Source organism: Myxine glutinosa, chromosome 8 (assembly GCF_964187855.1).
Source record: "Myxine glutinosa chromosome 8, kmMyxGlut1.1, whole genome shotgun sequence".
In the NCBI taxonomy this organism is placed as follows: Eukaryota; Metazoa; Chordata; class Myxini; order Myxiniformes; family Myxinidae; genus Myxine; species Myxine glutinosa.
In genome coordinates, this window is record NC_136268.1 from 89,274,990 (window position 1) to 89,295,106 (window position 20,117).

The 20,117-nt window shown below is 48.6% G+C and overlaps 1 protein-coding gene across 1 annotated transcript in view; it reads left to right on the plus strand.

The window, feature by feature from the left end:
• Positions 1–14,821: 14,821 nt before the first annotated feature.
• Positions 14,822–20,117, plus strand: part of PDE5A (phosphodiesterase 5A) — a 209,258-nt gene continuing 203,962 nt past the window's right edge. Inside the window, exon 1 of the mRNA XM_078783484.1 lies at positions 14,822–15,367. Within this exon, the coding sequence (XP_078639610.1) occupies positions 15,063–15,367 (305 nt within the window). The 5' untranslated portion in view covers positions 14,822–15,062. The remainder of the gene's footprint in view (positions 15,368–20,117) is intronic.

Genomic DNA, 20,117 nt, shown 5'->3' on the forward strand with positions numbered 1-20,117 from the left:
TGCAAGATCAAATCATAATACACGTAAGGGAACTGTGTGTCGCTCCTGGGAGATCGATCACTGTACTGAGGTACTGTGCAGGTACTGTAAACCAAAAAGCCTTCTTATTGATTGTAAGTGTTACTTTTTACGGCGTAGCCCACCCAGAGGGCAAAGCCATCGAGAACAGTGTTTGTCCGTCTATGTGTGTCTCCTCAAACGTATACCGATCAGAGCTGAGGATCTGGTCACATGACAGGGTGATGTGATTACGTCTGATGTCATTACGGCGGCTGACTCCACACGCCGGCATTTTAATTCCAAATTTCGTTCAGGCCGAACATATCGTCGAACCTGTCATATATCACAATCGCCATGCTCTACCTTTACGTTTTTCATTCAGTGTGAAACAAACAAATCGATTGTTGAAATGACCATCAAATATTGAAAACATGGACGTTATGTCTCTTCCAACAAAAAGGTACGTATAGGCCTTTGGTTTCATGCCTACCCTTCAGACAAATTAAGCCCAGGTTTCTTAATACAGTAGTGTATCGTTTCAGTAGTATCGTTTTTGTAATAGTAATAACTAGCCGAAACCCGTGGAACATCCACGGAAGGGAGGATGTGGTGTATGGATAGAGTGTACCATTATGGATGTCATAGGGGAGCGCTCATGGGATCTTCTTCTTCCGTTAAGCTCCAATTTTTTCTCTTTAGGTTAAGTCCAATCAGTCCTCTCTGCTCGAAGTGCTCAGGCCATGCCTTCCCGCTCTCATACTTTTATTGCTGTTCGGTGTAGAAAGGGATTGACATATTGTTCGTCTGTTTCAGCTCGTTATCTTTAAGCTTCCTTACGTCTCGCCACCTGCTACACCTCTCTGAGTTACGAGGATTTATGCAACGCATCCCGAGTATCGCAACGTCACTCCATTTAACTTTATTAAAATGACGATAAAGACGTTTCCTTATATATCCTAATTAAAAATGTTCAAGGGAATAAAAAGACCATTTGGTTCACACCACCCATGTTCACACCACTCGACTGTCCAATCTGCGGACGGCTCGCTTCGCCTTCGCCCAGCAGACGGCAATACGATGGCGTCATAAGATGGCGTCATATCGGCAGTTAATCGGATGCTTTTGGGCCCCAACATCGGCTAATTCAGATTTTTCGAGTATGGCTGTACGTGATAAACAAAGAGCGCGGTTCGTAGATCGTAAATCCATTAGTGCCGTGGGCATCGGGTCACTGGGTGCGGCGTAAAAGGGATAACAAAGTCGAGTCCTTACGCTATTATTATATAGACTAGCTGAAACCCGTGGAACATCCACGGAAGGGAGGATGTGGTGTATGGATAGAGTGTACCATTATGGATGGCATAGGGGATTTGCTTGTCCGAGTAAGAGTTAGGAAGAAAGATGAGAATGAAGAGTGCGTATATGAACAACGTATTTATTGCAATCTACTTAAATGACAACGCTACGATATACTTTTGAAAATATCACGTACCGTCTCGAAGTCAATGGCATCCTTTTATCTCTTCGTATACAACTCTGATTTCTACCTTATCGTGAACAGGGTAAAGCCTACTTTGATAATCATGAACGGTGGCAGATACAGGAGTTGGTGAAACGAAAGGGGGGGGGGGGGGGGGGCTGATCATGACCTACCCTACGCCAATATGACTCAGCCAGCTGATTCAGAGACAACGCAGGAATTGCAAAGTTACCATCATATTGAGTCAACTTACACACTGGCTAGCACGTAGCAGCCAGTCTTTGAGGAACAATAAACTGCTCTATTCACGGTGCTTAAGTTAATCCTTCAAATCATTTAAAAACAACCCAACGTTGACGAAGCATGGCATACGAGGCCCGTTCAAAAAGTTCACGGAACGACGTACTCTCAAAGGTCTGAGGCCAAAATGTTTGCTTTTTCCCCCCTTACACAACGGAAACAACAACTGGATAGGTAGGGCCGAGGCCTATGCCTACGTTTCGACACTCGGCGAAGTACACTTTGTTTTAAGCTTTCAGAAGCTGAAGCCTTGGTATTTATTGCTTTATATTGTTACAGATCGCGGATTAAGATGTTATAGACCGAGCGGTGGTGTAAAACCGCGACCTAACAAAACTCACCCGATTCACCCAGACTTTGGCCGTATCGCACCCTAGCTGCTCAATGAGGGAAAAGACAGAAACGACGCAATGCAAGAGGAAAAAGGAAGACAAAGAAAGGTTTGAAATACTACTACATTTATTCCTACTATTTACACACAAGCAAAAAGAAACAATTACGTTTATTTACAAGCACAAGACGCAGGTGACACAGTGCAAATTTAGCTTACCTACAGACTTAATTAAATACCCAGGGACAGAACAAACAAAACGCTGACTCACGCGGGGAATTGCTGAAATGGCAGGATGTGGATGGCTGGAGGGGGAGGGAGGTCCAAGGGGGGTCATGCAGCACAACCGGCGCGTTCAGCAGCCGCCGTTCCTCTTCGGCCCTGCTCCAAACCGCCGTTCAGGCCCCCTTTGGCGGTTGGGTGGTCTGGCTGCTGCGGCCGCCGTCCGCTGCGTTCCCCGGACTTGTCTGGTCCAAACCCTCAACTCTGTCGTGTTTCTCTCACTCCTCACCACCGACTCCTCACCGCAACCAACTGACCACCGACTCCTTTTGCAACCAACTTCCGCAACCAACAACCTTGCAACCAACTCCTGCAACCAACTCTTCTCTCTCAACAACCCTTCTCTCTTTGACCACTTCCGTTTTGCGCCTTTTATAGCGCCTCCAGCGATTACGCCCCCGGCGCTTTGGACACGCCCATCGGGGGTGCCCACCTCGGCCCTGGTTGGTCGCGCGACCCTCGGGCTCCGCCCTGGATGACGACGGGCGGGCGCGCCCCTCCTCCCCTCTGACGAGGTGGAGACACGCCTTTCTTCTCCGACTCAAAGCCCATGGTCAATGGCGGTTATTGGAGGGGAGGTAATATGAGGTCAATGGTGGTTATTGGAGGGGAGGTAATATGAGCAATCGAGGCTCGGCAATGACGAGAGGGGATGTAATATGAGGTCAATGGAGGTTTTGGAGGGGAGGGAAAGGGAGATTTTTTGGGGATGGGAAGGAAAGGGGGTCTATTCTCTTTCACTGGTGCAATGGAGTATTTCAATTAATGGGAGACACAGCCTTATCCTAAAACACAGAATAAGATATAACTATCGAACATGGATATTCTATGATTGGCTGACGTGTATGCTTGTGGACTATGGGACGCCCTTTTGATCTTTACACAGCTCCGGAGGCAGGAGGCACAGAATAACAACAACAATAATAATAATTCACACCAATTTACCACAATACACATAATCAAAAAAAAAAATACAGTCCTCATCTCCGCAACACTGCACCCTCCTCCTCTTAGGCACGTCCCGGGCCTACAACTTTTATTTAGTGTGACACGTAGGTGTAGTTCCCTCTATTTTTAACCTGACCCTGAGTGCGACAGTTTTAAACCATAAATAAATGTGTCCCGCTGCTCCATTGCACCCTGCCTAACAGACTTACGCCCACAGTTAACCGAATTGCGGAATGGTCTTCAAACTATACACTGACGGTGGGGAGCATTATTTACAATTGACGCTATTTTTATTTACAAAACTAACCCAGGACCTGTAATTGTTCTTTCTGGGGGGGAGACAGTCTGCTCTGCATCGACGCACCATGAACGCACCCAATAACGCACCAACACACCCTCAAGCACCAATCAGTGCAGTCACCACCGTTCATCAATAAAAAAATAAACCAACAACCCCTAACCCTGCAGGTGTCTCTTGCTCTTCGGCTCCCTCTGCTGGCTATTACTTTCTTCCAGATGTTGTCATTTCCTTTCATTTTCTTACTGGCGGCCTATTTGAGCATAAAATGAAATGCACCCATCGTGTCCATTTTTATTTATTTATGGCCCACAGGGCCGACTAGTGTGGTTCACCTGTGGGGCATCGGTGCCCTGTGGCCAAGGTCCGCCAGCAAGATTTCGGGCCCTCATGGCCGGTTCCAGCAGAGGGGCCATGCCCCAACCCATGGGGTCCATAAGTGGTGCTCGGCCACAGGCATGTGGTCCATAATGTGGTGCATCGATGCAGACAGCTGGTTCTGGGAATTTCGGGCGCACAATGGCCGACCCACGCACGCTCCCCTCGGCGCCCAACGGCGCACAGGTCATGTGGGAGACAAAAGAAAGACAATTGAGCGAGGGGTAAGGTCACAAGGGTACACGTCAAAAAGGCAATGCAAGGCGAAATGCGTACGGAGGGCGAAGTGAGAAAGCTCGTCCCTACCGTACGTCACCCCCCTGTTACCTAGCCCACCCTTGCCCTTACCCCATATGTACAAAACCTACACATTACCAATTCGTCACTACTGTCACGTCTTCCCCATATTTCCCCTATACCAAATTCGTCTCCACAATCCCTCTACTTCAACATTTGCCATCACCAAATTCATCATCAATCCTCATAAGGAGGCAGAGATGGAACATCAAAGCACAATGTCACACCCACGTCATGATGCGTCTCACAATCCAAACATTTGCATCATAAAAATAATTAAACCATGGCATGGTGTGGAGTACCTGTCACCTCAGGTGAGTGGATGCAGATGGTGCGAGGAGACTTCATCCTAACTACTTTCTAAATGACATTAACACACTTTACACTACCCGGGGTCTTTCTCCGGCCAAACCATTGGCCCTCTTACACTATGGGTTCTAAAAACCAATTCCCATTGGCCAAACTGTGGTGCTTTTCAATTTGGGGTCTCACTCCCCCGATTCATCTCTCGGTGCCCTCGCACGATTTCTGGGCCGCGACGTGTAACTCTCCCAGCAGGTCTACCCACCTGCACACCTCCACCACTGCAGTTGCCTCCGAGCTTACCTGCTCCTTACCCTAACCTAACTACCTGGGGAAGGCCCTCTGGCACTCTCCCCACTCGGTGCCCTCTCTGGCACTGGGCTGCCCGATCCACACCCGGGATCCTCAGGCACCCACTCACAACTACCGGCTCCCAGAGCCCACCTGCGGCCTCACCTGGCCGACATCCTCACAGTGGTGGAGTGCCCAACCAACTACACACACTAACAGGCTACACGCCCAGCCATTTCCACGACACTAATGCACCCATCCACAATACCATTCTGCAACCGCACCACAAATGCCAATATCCAACCACAATTTACCTGTACCCTCTACCTAACACTTACACTACCCGCCCCGGGTATCCGTGATGGGGGTCCACTCTTCCCCCATTCACACCTTCGCACCATCCACTCCACTCCACAATTTCCACCATACTCACTCCACGACCATCCATTCCTATACTCCATACCATTTATTCCATACACCTGTCTTTCATTCACCTGTCGTTGCACACCTGTGCAATCCTACCTGGTGCCACCTGCACCCTCCTCCTCTTCCTGGACCATTTGGTCAAAACAACACGCAATCACCACTACTCCCTCATACACTGCTCCACACACCTGTTCAGTTGCACACCTGTGCAATCACACCTGTTCAATTCTCACACACACGGCATCATCTCAGCTAACTACTCCCCTCTGAAACTTGCGCTTCCCAGTCGTCCCTTTAAACTATTGCGCTCCCACGTCATTATCATCCACACTAATCTACCTGCGTCCCCACTACAGGTATCAGTCACTAACTAACCTTATCGTCACCTAATGTCATCTTCGCTAGATCCCTATCATTATCCAAGCCCTCCCTGGCTCGGTTGTCATAGCCACCCCATAAACTATTGCGCATTTGCCCCATCATGGGAAGGGTGGCAGGGATGCCAGCCTTACCCACCGGGCCCATCGCTCACTACCAATTTTGCACATCAAATTTCAACAAATTAGAAATTTGCCAATCACTACCCATCATCTGCCAATCACTACTGCCAATCCCTTGCCAATCATCAAATTTTGTTTTTCTCTAATTTTGGGTCCAAAACACCATCACGATCACCATCATCACAGTCCGCTATATCCTAGCCTCGGTGCGTCATGACATCATTAAACTCGGCTTCGTAAAGCCGAGCAATGAATTCGGGTGGTTTGGTTGCCTGCAGGTTGAATCCGTCCGGCTTTCGGTTCAAGGGAGGTGGTTTGGTTGGACCGAGGCTCCACGCACCATCTCGGCGCGGCACCTTGCGGTCCCGGGCCCGATGGCTCAATCTCCCCCGGTCGGAACCCCGTCCCCACGAGGGGGGCACCGTTCCGCCTCCTCCCACTCGCCCTTGAACCGGACCGGTCGCCTCGCCCGGCAAAGCCCGGACTCGACCGTGCGGGGCGGGGCCAAGCCCGAATCGGCAACGACGCTTCGAAGAGAAGCGACGCAGCATCGATCCGCGCCGGGCCTCGCACCCAACCAAGCACCGCTCGCACCGAGTGCTCGCATCGGCTATCCGTCGCTCTAACCACTAAACCGGTCACCGTCGACGCTTCACTTGCATGCTTACAAGCATACGCTACCCCTTTCACCCTCACAAAACCTGGCGTTCCAACGCCGTCCGTACATTCCACCAACGCTCTCCCTGTTACACACCACACCTCTCGCGCACACTTTGGTCCACACCTCTCCTCCGTTACGTCCTCCGTAACACTCACCATGGGCGTGCACTCTTGCATCCACCCACTAACGCGCTCACATGGGCTCTCCCACACCCGCGCCATCACCAACTCACTATTCGTGTCACACTCCGTACACCCCGACGTGCATTCTCTCGCTCGCACTCGGTTTCACACTCGCGCTCCGATGTGCCCTCTCGCACCTGCGCCACCACCAACTCACTATTCGTGTCACTCTCCGTACACCCCGACGTGCATTCTCGCTCGCACTCGGTTTCACTCCCACACTTTATAACACACCCACTCGCCGACGCACACTTTTTCCTCACACGCGTGCCATTTCCACTCACACGGGACCCTTCACCAACGCCCGGGTGCTTCCTCGATCCCAAGCGCGCGAAAATTATTTTGTCGCTAAACATCCTCCTGCAAAATCTACCCGCACAATATACAGCACGACTCACCTGGGGGATCCTTTTCTCCACGCGAACCTGCAAACTTCCATTCGGGTTAGCGAGTACAGCATCAGGATGTGAGCAGGGACTTTGTACATAATCCATTTCTCCCTGCAATTCCCGGGTTACCTCCGTCATCTCTTCAATTTTAATTCCCGCTACTGCTTTTTCTTTATTAACCTCGGCGACCGTTGGCTTTAATAAAATTCCCTCTACTTCATCGGTCGCCGGCTTTTCCAAACCCCGTGTCGCGATTTCTACCCCCGTCATTGTACCCGTGCTTTCCTCCGCTTCGCTCAACCAGCGCTTTTCGACACGCGTTACCTCCCCGTGCACCCGTGGGACCTGCTCGCCCAACCTGCGGTCAATGTCTTCCTGTATTCTTTTTACCGTGGCGTTTATTTGCTCCTGAAATCCAACCGGGTTGTACCTTGCTTCGTGCCTCGCTTTTTCCGCGTCTAGCCCCTGGGTAGCCATCATTGCATCAAATCCCTTACTGTCACCCCTCAGAGCGGCACTGAAATGCATCATCCAAACACCCCAGTCCATTGGCACTGCGGGTCCGGCTATCGCCGTCACGTACGGGAGGCTGCCATTTTGTGCACCTGATACCCCCGCAACCACATTGCCATTTTTCTCCTCCCTTTCCTCCACATACATTTCCCCGAGGTCCTGGGTCGATTCCACCCCGTCTATCTCTCCCACCGGCATCCCGTCGCCTTGAACAGCCATGGCGCGATTTCAAAATTCGGGTTTTTTTTTTTTTAAACAACAAATTTCGGTTCTTTATAATTTTGAGCGCGTGAAGCGCGCTTCGGGTCCGAATCTCACTCCTCGACACCAATTGTTACAGATCGCGGATTAAGATGTTATAGACCGAGCGGTGGTGTAAAACCGCGACCTAACAAAACTCACCCGATTCACCGACTTTGGCCGTATCGCACCCTAGCTGCTCAATGAGGGAAAAGACAGAAACGACGCAATGCAAGAGGAAAAAGGAAGACAAAGAAAGGTTTGAAATACTACTACATTTATTCCTACTATTTACACACAAGCAAAAAGAAACAATTACGTTTATTTACAAGCACAAGACGCAGGTGACACAGTGCAAATTTAGCTTACCTACAGACTTAATTAAATACCCAGGGACAGAACAAACAAAACGCTGACTCACGCGGGGAATTGCTGAAATGGCAGGATGTGGATGGCTGGAGGGGGAGGGAGGTCCAAGGGGGGTCATGCAGCACAACCGGCTCGTTCAGCAGCCGCCGTTCCTCTTCGGCCCTGCTCCAAACCGCCGTTCAGGCCCCCTTTGGCGGTTGGGTGGTCTGGCTGCTGCGGCCGCCGTCCGCTGCGTTCCCCGGACTTGTCTGGTCCAAACCCTCAACTCTGTCGTGTTTCTCTCACTCCTCACCACCGACTCCTCACCGCAACCAACTGACCACCGACTCCTTTTGCAACCAACTTCCGCAACCAACAACCTTGCAACCAACTCCTGCAACCAACTCTTCTCTCTCAACAACCCTTCTCTCTTTGACCACTTCCGTTTTGCGCCTTTTATAGCGCCTCCAGCGATTACGCCCCCGGCGCTTTGGACACGCCCATCGGGGGTGCCCACCTCGGCCCTGGTTGGTCGCGCGACCCTCGGGCTCCGCCCTGGATGACGACGGGCGGGCGCACCCCTCCTCCCCTCTGACGAGGTGGAGACACGCCTTTCTTCTCCGACTCAAAGCCCATGGTCAATGGCGGTTATTGGAGGGGAGGTAATATGAGGTCAATGGTGGTTATTGGAGGGGAGGTAATATGAGCAATCGAGGCTCGGCAATGACGAGAGGGGATGTAATATGAGGTCAATGGAGGTTTTGGAGGGGAGGGAAAGGGAGATTTTTTGGGGATGGGAAGGAAAGGGGGTCTATTCTCTTTCACTGGTGCAATGGAGTATTTCAATTAATGGGAGACACAGCCTTATCCTAAAACACAGAATAAGATATAACTATCGAACATGGATATTCTATGATTGGCTGACGTGTATGCTTGTGGACTATGGGACGCCCTTTTGATCTTTACACAGCTCCGGAGGCAGGAGGCACAGAATAACAACAACAATAATAATAATTCACACCAATTTACCACAATACACATAATCAAAAAAAAAAATACAGTCCTCATCTCCGCAACAATATGATACTGATGGGCTGCTGATCGGTTTCACTTCGTTGTAATCACAGTATATGGAAGAAATTATGGTAAACCCACCTGATGAGGTTAGTGTACAGCGCGATCGACGACACCGGCACAAATGGCGGAATGCATGCTCAGGATTGTCCACTCAGTGGACGGCTTGCTGTCGCCTTCGACTGTCCAATCAGCGGACGGCTTGCTGCGCCTTCACCCAGCAGACGCCAATACGATGGAGTCGTAAGGTGGCGTCGTATCGGCCGTTAATCGGATGCTTTTGGGCCCCAACGTCGGCTAATTCAGATTTTTCGAGTATGGCTGTAGGGTGATAAACAAAGAGCGCGGTTCGTAGATCATAAATCCATTTGTGCCGTGGGCATCGGGTCACTGGGTGCGGCGTAAAAGGGATAACAAAGTCGAGTCCTTACGTTATTATTATATAGATTATATAGTAAACTAGCAGAAGTACCCGGCATTGCCGGGTGGGGGAGGGGAGGAGGAAGGGGAGGGGAGGGGAACGGGGGGGAGGGGAGGAGAGGGGCGGAGGGGAGAAGAGGGGAGGGGAGGAGATGGGGGAGGGGAGGAGAGGGGGGCAGGGGGAGGGGGAGGGGGGAAGGGAGGGCGAGGGGGGAGGGGGAGGAGGAGGGGGAGGAAGAGGGGGGGAGGGGAGAGGAGGGGGAGGGTAGGGAAGGGGGAGGAGGGAGGGGAGGGAGAGGGGGGAGGGGAAGGGGAGGGGGGAGGGAGAGGGAGGAGGGAGAGGGGGGAGGGAAGGGGAGGGCCAGTCAACAATGACGTTGCAGTTCTCATGGTAGGAGAGCAGCACAACAATCGTGACATCGTCCAGCATCTTCGCGACGACAGCACGAAGCGGATTTTGGAGACTCACCGATCCTGTGACGCCCTCCAGTACCGGCGTTGCCGGGCGGGGGAAGGGAGACCCGTACATTCCCAACCCGTACATTCGCCCTCTCGACTCAAGCTCACTCGGACAAAAGCCACGCACAAATTACACCGTGAAGGCCCAATGGCCATGTCTATGCCACAAATCAAGTACATGAGCGAGTCTGGCGCACTGAATTGAAAATATATAGAACGCTCATACTCCGTGAAAAGTGTAGCCGCCATGTTGCCATCTTGGTTAGCACGACTCGACCAACTCGCTTCGCGGATCTCGTTTGTTTTGAACGTGTCCCAGATTTTAAAAGCCAGACAACTGTTAAAATGCCATTTTGAGCGGCAATAAACTGCTCCAATCGGTTACGGAAGGGTTGTGGAAAGACGTTTCACAGCTGTTTCAAAGACGTTCAATTCATATCGCACAAAATCGACACAAAACATGATCACACAAAAGGTGAAAAAACGCAATCGCTTTTCGCTCTGAATTACTTGCAAACGTGTGACGGAAATAACCATCGCCCAGCATCGAGTGCCAACCAAGATGGGGCCCGGTAGCTGCATCTCCACCTATGTGGTGTGAATGGCAATGGTCATTGATTCGATATATTTTCCGTTCAATGGTCTGGCGGCGGGGATGGAACATCAGGTGATCGCTCTGAGCGAATCAGCGAGCTGCTCTGGCACATGCTGAGATTCCGTGTATAATGTTCCTCGCTGAAATGCGCTGAGGTAAATATGAATAAAAAATATGGATCTCGTCAAATATTTTTAGGTAGGCCATGTCCTTCCCAGGCTCAATGGCCATGTCTGTGCCAAATATCAAGTACGTGAGCCTCTCCGTTTAGGAGTCTATCGGTAACATTACACACACACAAACTGTGTTTTATGTTCAATGGTCTGGCGGCGGGGATGGAACATCACGTGATCACTCTGAGCGAATCAGCGAGCTGCTCTGGCACAGGCTGAGATTCAGTGTATAATGTTCCTCGCTGAAATGCGCTGAGGTAAATATGAATAAAAAATATGGATCTCGTCAAATATTTTTAGGTAGGCCATGTCCTTCCCAGGCTCAATGGCCATGTCTGTGCCAAATATCAAGTACGTGAGCCTCTCCGTTTAGGAGTCTATCGGTAACATTACACACACACAAACTGTGTTTTATGTTCAACTAGCAGAAGTACCCGGCATTGCCGGGCGGGGGAGGGGAGGGGGAGGGGGAAGGGGAGGGGAGGGGAACGGGGGGAGAGCGAACCCCTTGGTAAAGCGAGCGATTTTTTTTTTCATAGCATCATAGCGTCATAGCGTTCATAGCGTCATAGCGTTCATAGCGTCATAGCGTTCATAGCGTTTCATAGCGTCATAGCGATTTTTTTTTTCATAGCGTCATAGCGTCATAGCGTCATAGCGTTCATAGCGTTCATATCGTTCATAGCGTCATAGCGTTCATAGCGTCATAGCGTTTCATAGCGTCATAGCGATTTTTTTTTTTCATAGCGTCATAGCGTCATATCGTTCATAGCGTCATAACGTTCATAGCATTTCATAGTGTCATAGCGTCATAACGTCATAGCGTCATAGCGTTCATAGCGTCATAGCGATTTTTTTTTTCATAGCGTCATAGCGTCATAGCGTCATAGCGTCATCACGTGATCGCTCTGAGCGAATCAGCGCCCAGATGCTCTGATTCCCGTGCGCTGAAATGCGCTGAGGTAAATATGAATAAAAAATATGGATCTCGTCAAATATTTTGAGTTCGGCCATGTTCGTCCCAGGCTCAATGGCCATGTCTATGCCAAATATCAAGCACGTAAGCCTCTCCGTTTAGGAGTCTATCGGTAACATTACACACACACACACACACACACACACACACACACACACACACACACACACACACACAAACTGTGTTTTATATATATAGATAGATGGTCTGGCGGCGGGGATGGAACATCACGTGATCGTTCTGAGCGAATCAGCGCGCTGCTCTACCACCGGCTCAGATTCCGTGTATAATATTCCTCGCTGAAATGCGCTGAGGTAAAAATATGGTAAAAAAATATTATGGAATAATTTTTTTTAGGTAGGCCATGTCCTTCCCAGGCTCAATGGCCATGTCTATGCCAAATATCAAGCACGTGAGCCTCTCCGTTTAGGAGTCTATCGGTAACATTACACACACACACACACACACACACACACACATACACACACACACACACACACACACACACACACACACACACACACACACACACACACACACACACAAACTGTGTTTTATATATATATAGATATGACCATAACACCTTATTTCCAATGTCGTGAATACAAAGTTAATGGATTGAAGCGGTGTATTGTTCATGAATCGATGCTAACGGGTGTATGGTTCTAACAATCGCAGAAGTAAGGAATTCGCCCGGTTTTTTGATAGCATGTCATTAACCCAATCCTCGAGGGGTATATAGATTACGGTAGATCTTCGCTCAGTTCTGTAAGTAAAACTTACCTCACGGATCTCGGAATTCCTCCAAATTTCTTTGTTTAATCTATCTATAATTCCAGCAATCTCTGTGTGTCTGTGTGTCTGTGTGTCTGTGTGTCTGTGTGTCTGTGTGTCTGTGTGTCTGTGTGTCTGTGACCGCTGTTTCTCGACAACCACGGGTCCGATATACTTGAAACTTGCCAGGTATATTGCTGGGGACCCGAGGATGTGCCTTTTCAAGGTTTCATATTAATCGGACAATTACTTACCGAGCTATGTCCAAAAAACGCTTCAACCAATCAGAGAGCAGCGAGCTATCACGTGTGCCGAACGTGGCGATCAGACTCTGCCTCGGACGGCACATTTGACAGCGTATTCATTTATTTCACGTTGGAAAACTATGTTGCCGTTAAACTATGTTTTAAAACGAATTCAAACTGCGATTAAATTAAAACGATTCATCCTAACTGCGATTTGCGAACTTCCGGACAGTGACGACTTATCTTCCGGCAGCCAATCACAGAACGCTCTGTTGCGTAGGCGTGGCCGATGTGAGACGAGCGGAGCTGAGCGCGTTATGAGCTGACCGCCATTACGGTACGTAATTCGATTTCTTATGCGCATTATTTCTCCCAATTCAGTCAGAGCGAAGGGCGGAAGCGAAGAGCGTTGTTTTTTTTGTTTACGGGCGTACGGGCGGGGTAGAGCGTACGGGTAGCGTTTTTTTTTTTTTTTGGCCACGGAACGGGCACCCACGTACGGGCAATGCCCTAGTGTTATAAACACCATTAGTGACTGTTTGAAAAGCTAATCATGTGTGTTTGTGGTTTATAATATTTTACAAGCCCGGCTACGCCGCTGTTAGACTTTCGGTCCTGTTTTTACTCATTTTACTCAATTGTTCTTATTTTTCTATTTAAATGTTCCATTTAAAAAAAATTAATAATGATTTTTGGACATTTTGTGAGGCTGGAACGTATCTCATTGACTTACATGTTTGAATCTGTTCGCCGTTTACAACTTCGCCATTTGTGGAGTTTTACAGGATCGTAACTCCAGCGGATGACGAGGATACTGTCCTGCAGATAGATACACTGTTTCCCATCGGCAAGCGCAGCTCTCTTTTTATTATTTTATTTGTTATACATGGGCTAAGGCTCGTAATAGAACACACACACACACACACACACACACACACACACACACACACACACACACACACACACACACACACACGGACATACTAACGAGACACATCTACTGAGCTTGGGGGAAGTGCCGTCACTTCCTGGGATACTTTGGGTCCCAGCGACGTCATAACAATGGCGCCGCTTTTCTCACTGTACTCAGCAGGGTATTTCCTCAAAATTAATTTCCTCGTCCCCATGGATGCCAACCGATGGGGATTGTCCATGCTCTATCCTTTTCAAGCAAGGAAGCAGCACATACCAGTTTTAAAGCCTTTGGTATGACTTGAACGGCCCAAACCGGATGTGTGTTTTTCAGGAGACCCCCCCCCCCCCCATTTCCTTACTGGATGGCCATTGGCTCGCTACGGGAACACATCCGCCCTTTGCCAGGTGTTGTTTTTGGTCCTGGCACCCTGGGTGTCACAGTCACCCTCTCCACTAGCAAAGCCAATGAGTGGTTTCAGTTTAGTCACCGACAACCGACCATGCGGCAGGTAGCACTGGGTTACATGCTACCAGTTGCAGTCCCAAAAGACTGACCTGACCAAAAATTCCTCTTCCTAGTTCAGCAACGACAAGCTGCAAGTTGACATGAAATAAGCCTCAGTTAGCCTCCACCAGTTGTAAAGTTCAATGAACGTTGATAAGTGATAATGGACGTGGCTCATAAACTTTCATAACGTAATCCAAGTGGTTTGTGTCATGATGTCATCACGCAAATAAAATAATCGATATTCAAACATGTCACCGATTTGGGGGAGGACAATGTTCTGCAGATGAAGAAAGCATCGGCAATTGCCTCCATCATCGTCCAGCCCTTGCATGTGACTCCATGAGCCTGGAGTACTATAGTTCAGTGAAGCAAATTAATATAAAAGATAAGACCACCTGCAATCCAAGAACAACTTTTGTTTACACTTCCTATATTTGTGACATAATTGAACTTTGCCTATTTCAATGTATCCCCTTCATTTGCCTTCATCAACTGCTGGCATGATACTGCTGCGCATAACCCAAGGGGCTCTCATAAAGCCTCCGCCCTGTTTTTATTCGCTTGCTCCTGCTCTCTCCTGCCCCAGCCACCCTCTAATCCCTTGTTGCCTGGTTTCCCTCCCCATAACCCATCACCACTGTGCCAGCACTCTCGGTCTCGAGTCCACATAAAGAGATCTCCGATTGGCTGACCATACGCCCCACTTGATTGTCTCTGCTGAGTCCGCTGAGGTTTGCCCGGTGCAATGCTGCCTCAATGTGCGGCGAACTCTGCTCTGCGATCTTTGCTCGCTTGAAAGAGATGAACGAAGGGGGAGAGGAGGAGGAGGAGGACGAGGGGGATGATGAAAAAAAGGAGGAGGATGGGGAAGATGAAGGGGAGAGTCTGCCGGTCTATGACAGCTGCGTCGTGGAGGATCCGAGCACGCCACATGGGGTCGTTTTGGGGAAAGGTGACTCGGTTGCTTCTCCGAAAGAGACCCTGAGCCCCGACACCATCGAAGCCTGGCTCGATGATAATCCTGCCTTTTGTCACAGCTATTTCTCACGAAAGGCCAGCAGGTGAGAGTTGTATCATGGATCTTGTGGACATTTAAAATTACAGCTTCATGACCCCAAACCAGTGCTCTTCTATTATAAGAAACATTCTAGTAAACATAATTCCACTGTTTTTCTTTACACTGCGTCAATTTAAGGTATGTTAGCCTATCATGTTTAAATGGAAAAAACTTCAACATCATTATCAATAACACCTCTCCATCTTGGTCCAACATCGAATGGACAACTATTGGGACATCAGCAATGGCACAGCAATCCAGAATTGGACAAATTAAATGACTTCCAGTAATCCATTCAATTAGAGAATGATATTAATTCCTAATCTCATTCTATCTGTCTCCCTGTATGTTGCTCTCTTTCTTTCTTTATGAGTGGATGGATGATCTCTGGACACAACTAAGGTCGGAGACATGCAGTTTGGAGAGGTTCTGGCCTAAAAAGGTCAAAATTTCAATGATGGAGGTGAAAAGCTGATGATCCGGATGGACATTCAATAAGGCAATCAATGGGTTGAAGTAATTCCACAGATCTCTTGGAAAATGAAAAGGGATGCTTTATTTTGGTGAGACATCTCTGGTTAAGTTGTCTTTTGTTTTAGTGATAAATCCGTAACATTGTTTCTGTCTTTAATTCCTCCTCTCCCTCTCTTCACCTGATTGGATGACCTTCGGACACAGCCATGGTTATGGACCCACTATTGGGACGATTTATTGGCTAAAAGGGTTGAAACATCGATGATAAGAGGTTGCTCAGCTGATGATACAGATGGCCATTGAATCAGACACTTAATAAGCTCAAGTAATTCTTCAAACCCTCTTTCTCCCCCCTATCTGTCAATCACCCTTTCTCTCTCTCATTCTCTCTCTCTCTCTCTCCCTCTATCTCTCTCTCTCCCTCTATCTCTCTCTCCCTCTCTCCCCCTCCCTCCCCCTCCCTCTCCCTCTCTCTCTCCCTCTCTCTCTCTCTCTCTCTCTCTCTCCCTCTCTCCCCCTCCCTCCCCCTCCCTCTCCCTCTCTCTCTCCCTCTCTCCTCTCTCTCTCACTCTCACTCTCACTCTCACTCTCACTCTCACTCTCTCTCACTCTCACTCTCTCTCTCTCTCTCTCTCTCTCTCTCTCTCTCTCTCTTCCTCATCCCCTATCTCTCTTTCTCTACCCCAATCTCTTTCTGAATGGATTACCTCCAGACACGACTTATACTGTGGACCTGCTCTATGGAGGGGTTTGGGGATTGAAGGATAAAAATCCTGATTGTGTAGCCTACACTTCTCAGTTGATGGCCATTGAATCGGCCTAAGTTGAAGGAATCCATCGTCACACACATACACACATGCACGTGCGTGCACACACACACACACACACACACACACACACACACACACACACACACACACACACACACACACACACACACACACACACACACACACACACACACACACACACATACACACACACATGTTCCTTTAATGAACTTCAAAACTTCAACAATCCCTCATTTCCTCATCTGTTTTTTCTCGCAGCAGTGGTGCTGCAACTTCAATAGTGCCTCAATTGCCTTTGCTGATTTAATAATACCGAGCTGTCTACTTCATTATGTTGGACAAACCATCGTCTAGTTGGCGAGTTCCTTCCATACTCAGTCGATCGTATATGAGATCTCCGCATCAGATTCCACCTGCGACTCCCCGTTGGATTTACCAAATACATTTTACGTGAGATTTTCTTTGCAAGTGATGACTACCAATTCCTTCATACTGGAACCTTGACATGAAGAAGAATAACAAACAAACAAGAAACATGTCTTGCATAGCACGATACTTGTGAAACCTTAAAACAAGTTGTTGACCTTTGGCCTATGCTGACCTTTTGGCCTACGTTGACCTCAAAAATAATTGGTGGTTGAATTCAGTGACCTGACATGCAAATCCTTTTTAAATCCTTCACAGGTATAGAAGAAGGTATAGAAGAGGTATAGCTCTTCTTTCCTACATACGATAAATTCACCTTTATTCCACCACTCCTCTAACGTTTTCAAATGGATCTCTGACTTGAAAATCTCAAGAAACTCAGTTTGTAATAAATTTTTGATTTTCATTAATTGTCCAATACTTTCAAAACTCCCAACTTACCCACCCCTCCTAAACACCCCCTCACCCTTCCCCTTCAAATCTCCCCCCTCACTCCCCATGGATCAGCCTTCAAAAATCCCCCCTCACCTCTCCACTTCAAATCTACCCCGTCACCCCTCCTCCTCAAAGTTGCCTCTTAACTCCTCCACAAAGCTGCCTCCTCCCACTTCCTCTCCCTTCCAACTCATTCCTCCACCTCCTCAAACCTTCTACTTCGCTCTGCTCCCCTCAAACAACTCCTTACTGTGCCTCATCCCATCACCATCTAAGCTTTTGTCCGCATCCTTCCCCTTCTCCTAGCTCTTCTGAAATCTCCAACACACTGTCAACAGCTCTCCCTACCTCCCCTTTCCTCCCTCATCTTACCCTACTCCAATCTCCTGTCCTGTATCTGATGACCTCCCTCTTCCCTAACGGTATGGACCTCAAACATCCGGGGCCTTCACTCAAACCTGATTGTTCTCTCCATACAGGTTACTTAGGCTGACAAACCAGACTTAATCTGCCTAACAGAAACTTTCCTCCTTCAAGATGTCTCTGATTCCTTAATATCTCTCCCTGGTTACTCCCTCCTCCGGTATGATAGACATGAGCCTTGCCCGGGAGGTGGGGTTGCTATCTTTATAAAAAAAACTCTCTTCCTCACTCTCCTTGCACTGCCCTCTTTCCTCCCCACCCCCAGGAGTACCTCTGGCTATGGCTTCCTCTCTGCTCCCACCTTTTGTTAATACTAGGGCATGCCCGTACTATATATATATCTAAAATTATATCCCCCCCTCTATTTACATGAAATGGTTTGGTCCATGAAATGTTTTGGTCTATTCGCAACGCCAAAGCGAACGGCGAACGCTTTACATGAAATGGTTTGGTTCATGAAATGTTTTGGTCCATTCGCAACGCCAAAGCGAACGGCGAACGGCTTGCGAGTACAGTGACAATCCCCCCGGGGTTTTAATTAGTTTTAAAACGGAGCTTGGCAACCGCTGGCGTTCTTTAGCCGGCAGCTTCGCCCGCCCGAACGCCGTTACAGTACCTTCGACCGCGAGTTGCTCGGACTTCACTTGGCGGTCAGGCACTTCCGCCATCTGCTCGTGCGAGTACAGTGACAATCCCCCCCCCCCTCTATTTACATGAAATGGTTTTTATTAGTTTTAAAACATAGTTTAACGCCAACATAGCGCCAACATAGTTTGCAAACGTGAAATAAATGAATACGCTCTCAAATGTGCCATCCGAGGCAGAGTGTGTCCGCCACGTTCGGCACACGCGATAGCTCGCTGCTCTCTGATTGGTTGAATCGTTTTTTGGACATAGCTCGGTAAGTAATTGTCCGATTAGGGCATGCCCGTACTATATATAAGCTAGGACGTGCCCGTACGTGGGTGCCCGTTCCTTGCCAAAAAAAAAAAAAAAAAAAAAATTTGTGTAGGGGTGTGTGTGTGTAAACATCCTAGGGCGTGCCCGTACGTGGGTGCAAAAAAACATGCGTGCAAACAACAACAACAAAAAAAAACTTTGAAACCACGTGGCAGTAACGACCACAGAACCCCCCCCCCCTCTATTTACATGAATGGTTTGGTCCATTCGCAACGACCACAGAACCCCCCCCTCTATTTACATGCAATGGTTTGGTCCATTCGCAACGCCAAAGCGAACGGCGAACGGCTAAATCGCCATAGCTCGGTAAGTACGTGTCCGATTAATTTCAAACCTTGAAAAGGCACATCCTCGGGTCCCCAGCAATATACCTGGCAAGTTTAAAGTATATCGGACCCGTGGTTGTCGAGAAACAGCGGTCACAGACAAACAAACAAACGTACAAACGTACAAATGTACAAACAAACACACAGAGATTACTGGAATTATAGATAGATGTGTTCGGTACCTTCCACCAAGCAGTGATGACTCCATTTACATCTCGCTGTCTGAAAATATGTACCAACTTCTATCCAATCATCCCAACTCTCTCTTCGTCATATGTGGCGATGTCAACTGTCATCATGCGAGCTGGCTGGGTGTGGGTACCTCTCTCACCAGCCATGGCTCCTCAGCAAAGACTTCTGCGACTCACTGGGACTGACACAATCTGTCAATTTCCCGACCAATCCCGACCTCAGTCAACGGAGCATCTTCTCTTCTAGACTTGGTTATGACAAACTTCCCTGCAAATGTCTGCTGCTCTTCTTCTGCTCCAATCGGTTCTTCTGATCGTGTGCTTGTTAAAGTAGACATCTCTTTGGCCATTCTCAGAGAGCCTCCTCAGCGCCGATGAGTCCCGCATTTCACTCAGGCCGACTGGCATGGTCTTCAAGCAGCCATCAATCATCTGGACTGGTCTCCCATCTCTACTGTCTCTGACATCAACTCATCCTGGGAATTCTTCCAAAGTAAATTGCTCTCTCTCATGCACAGATTTATCCCATCTCGTCTTCAGTTGTCATACCCTTCCTCCCGTCCATGTTACACGGAATCTTGTGGTGAGGCAGTTGCCCTGAAACAACTTGCCTTTGCCTTATGGAAGGCTAATCCAACTGAAGGGAATCTCCGTTCCTTTCACAGAGCTCGGAACAAGTGTGTTTACCCTCAGGAGAGCTAGGAAACACTATCTCTCTACTCTCAAGA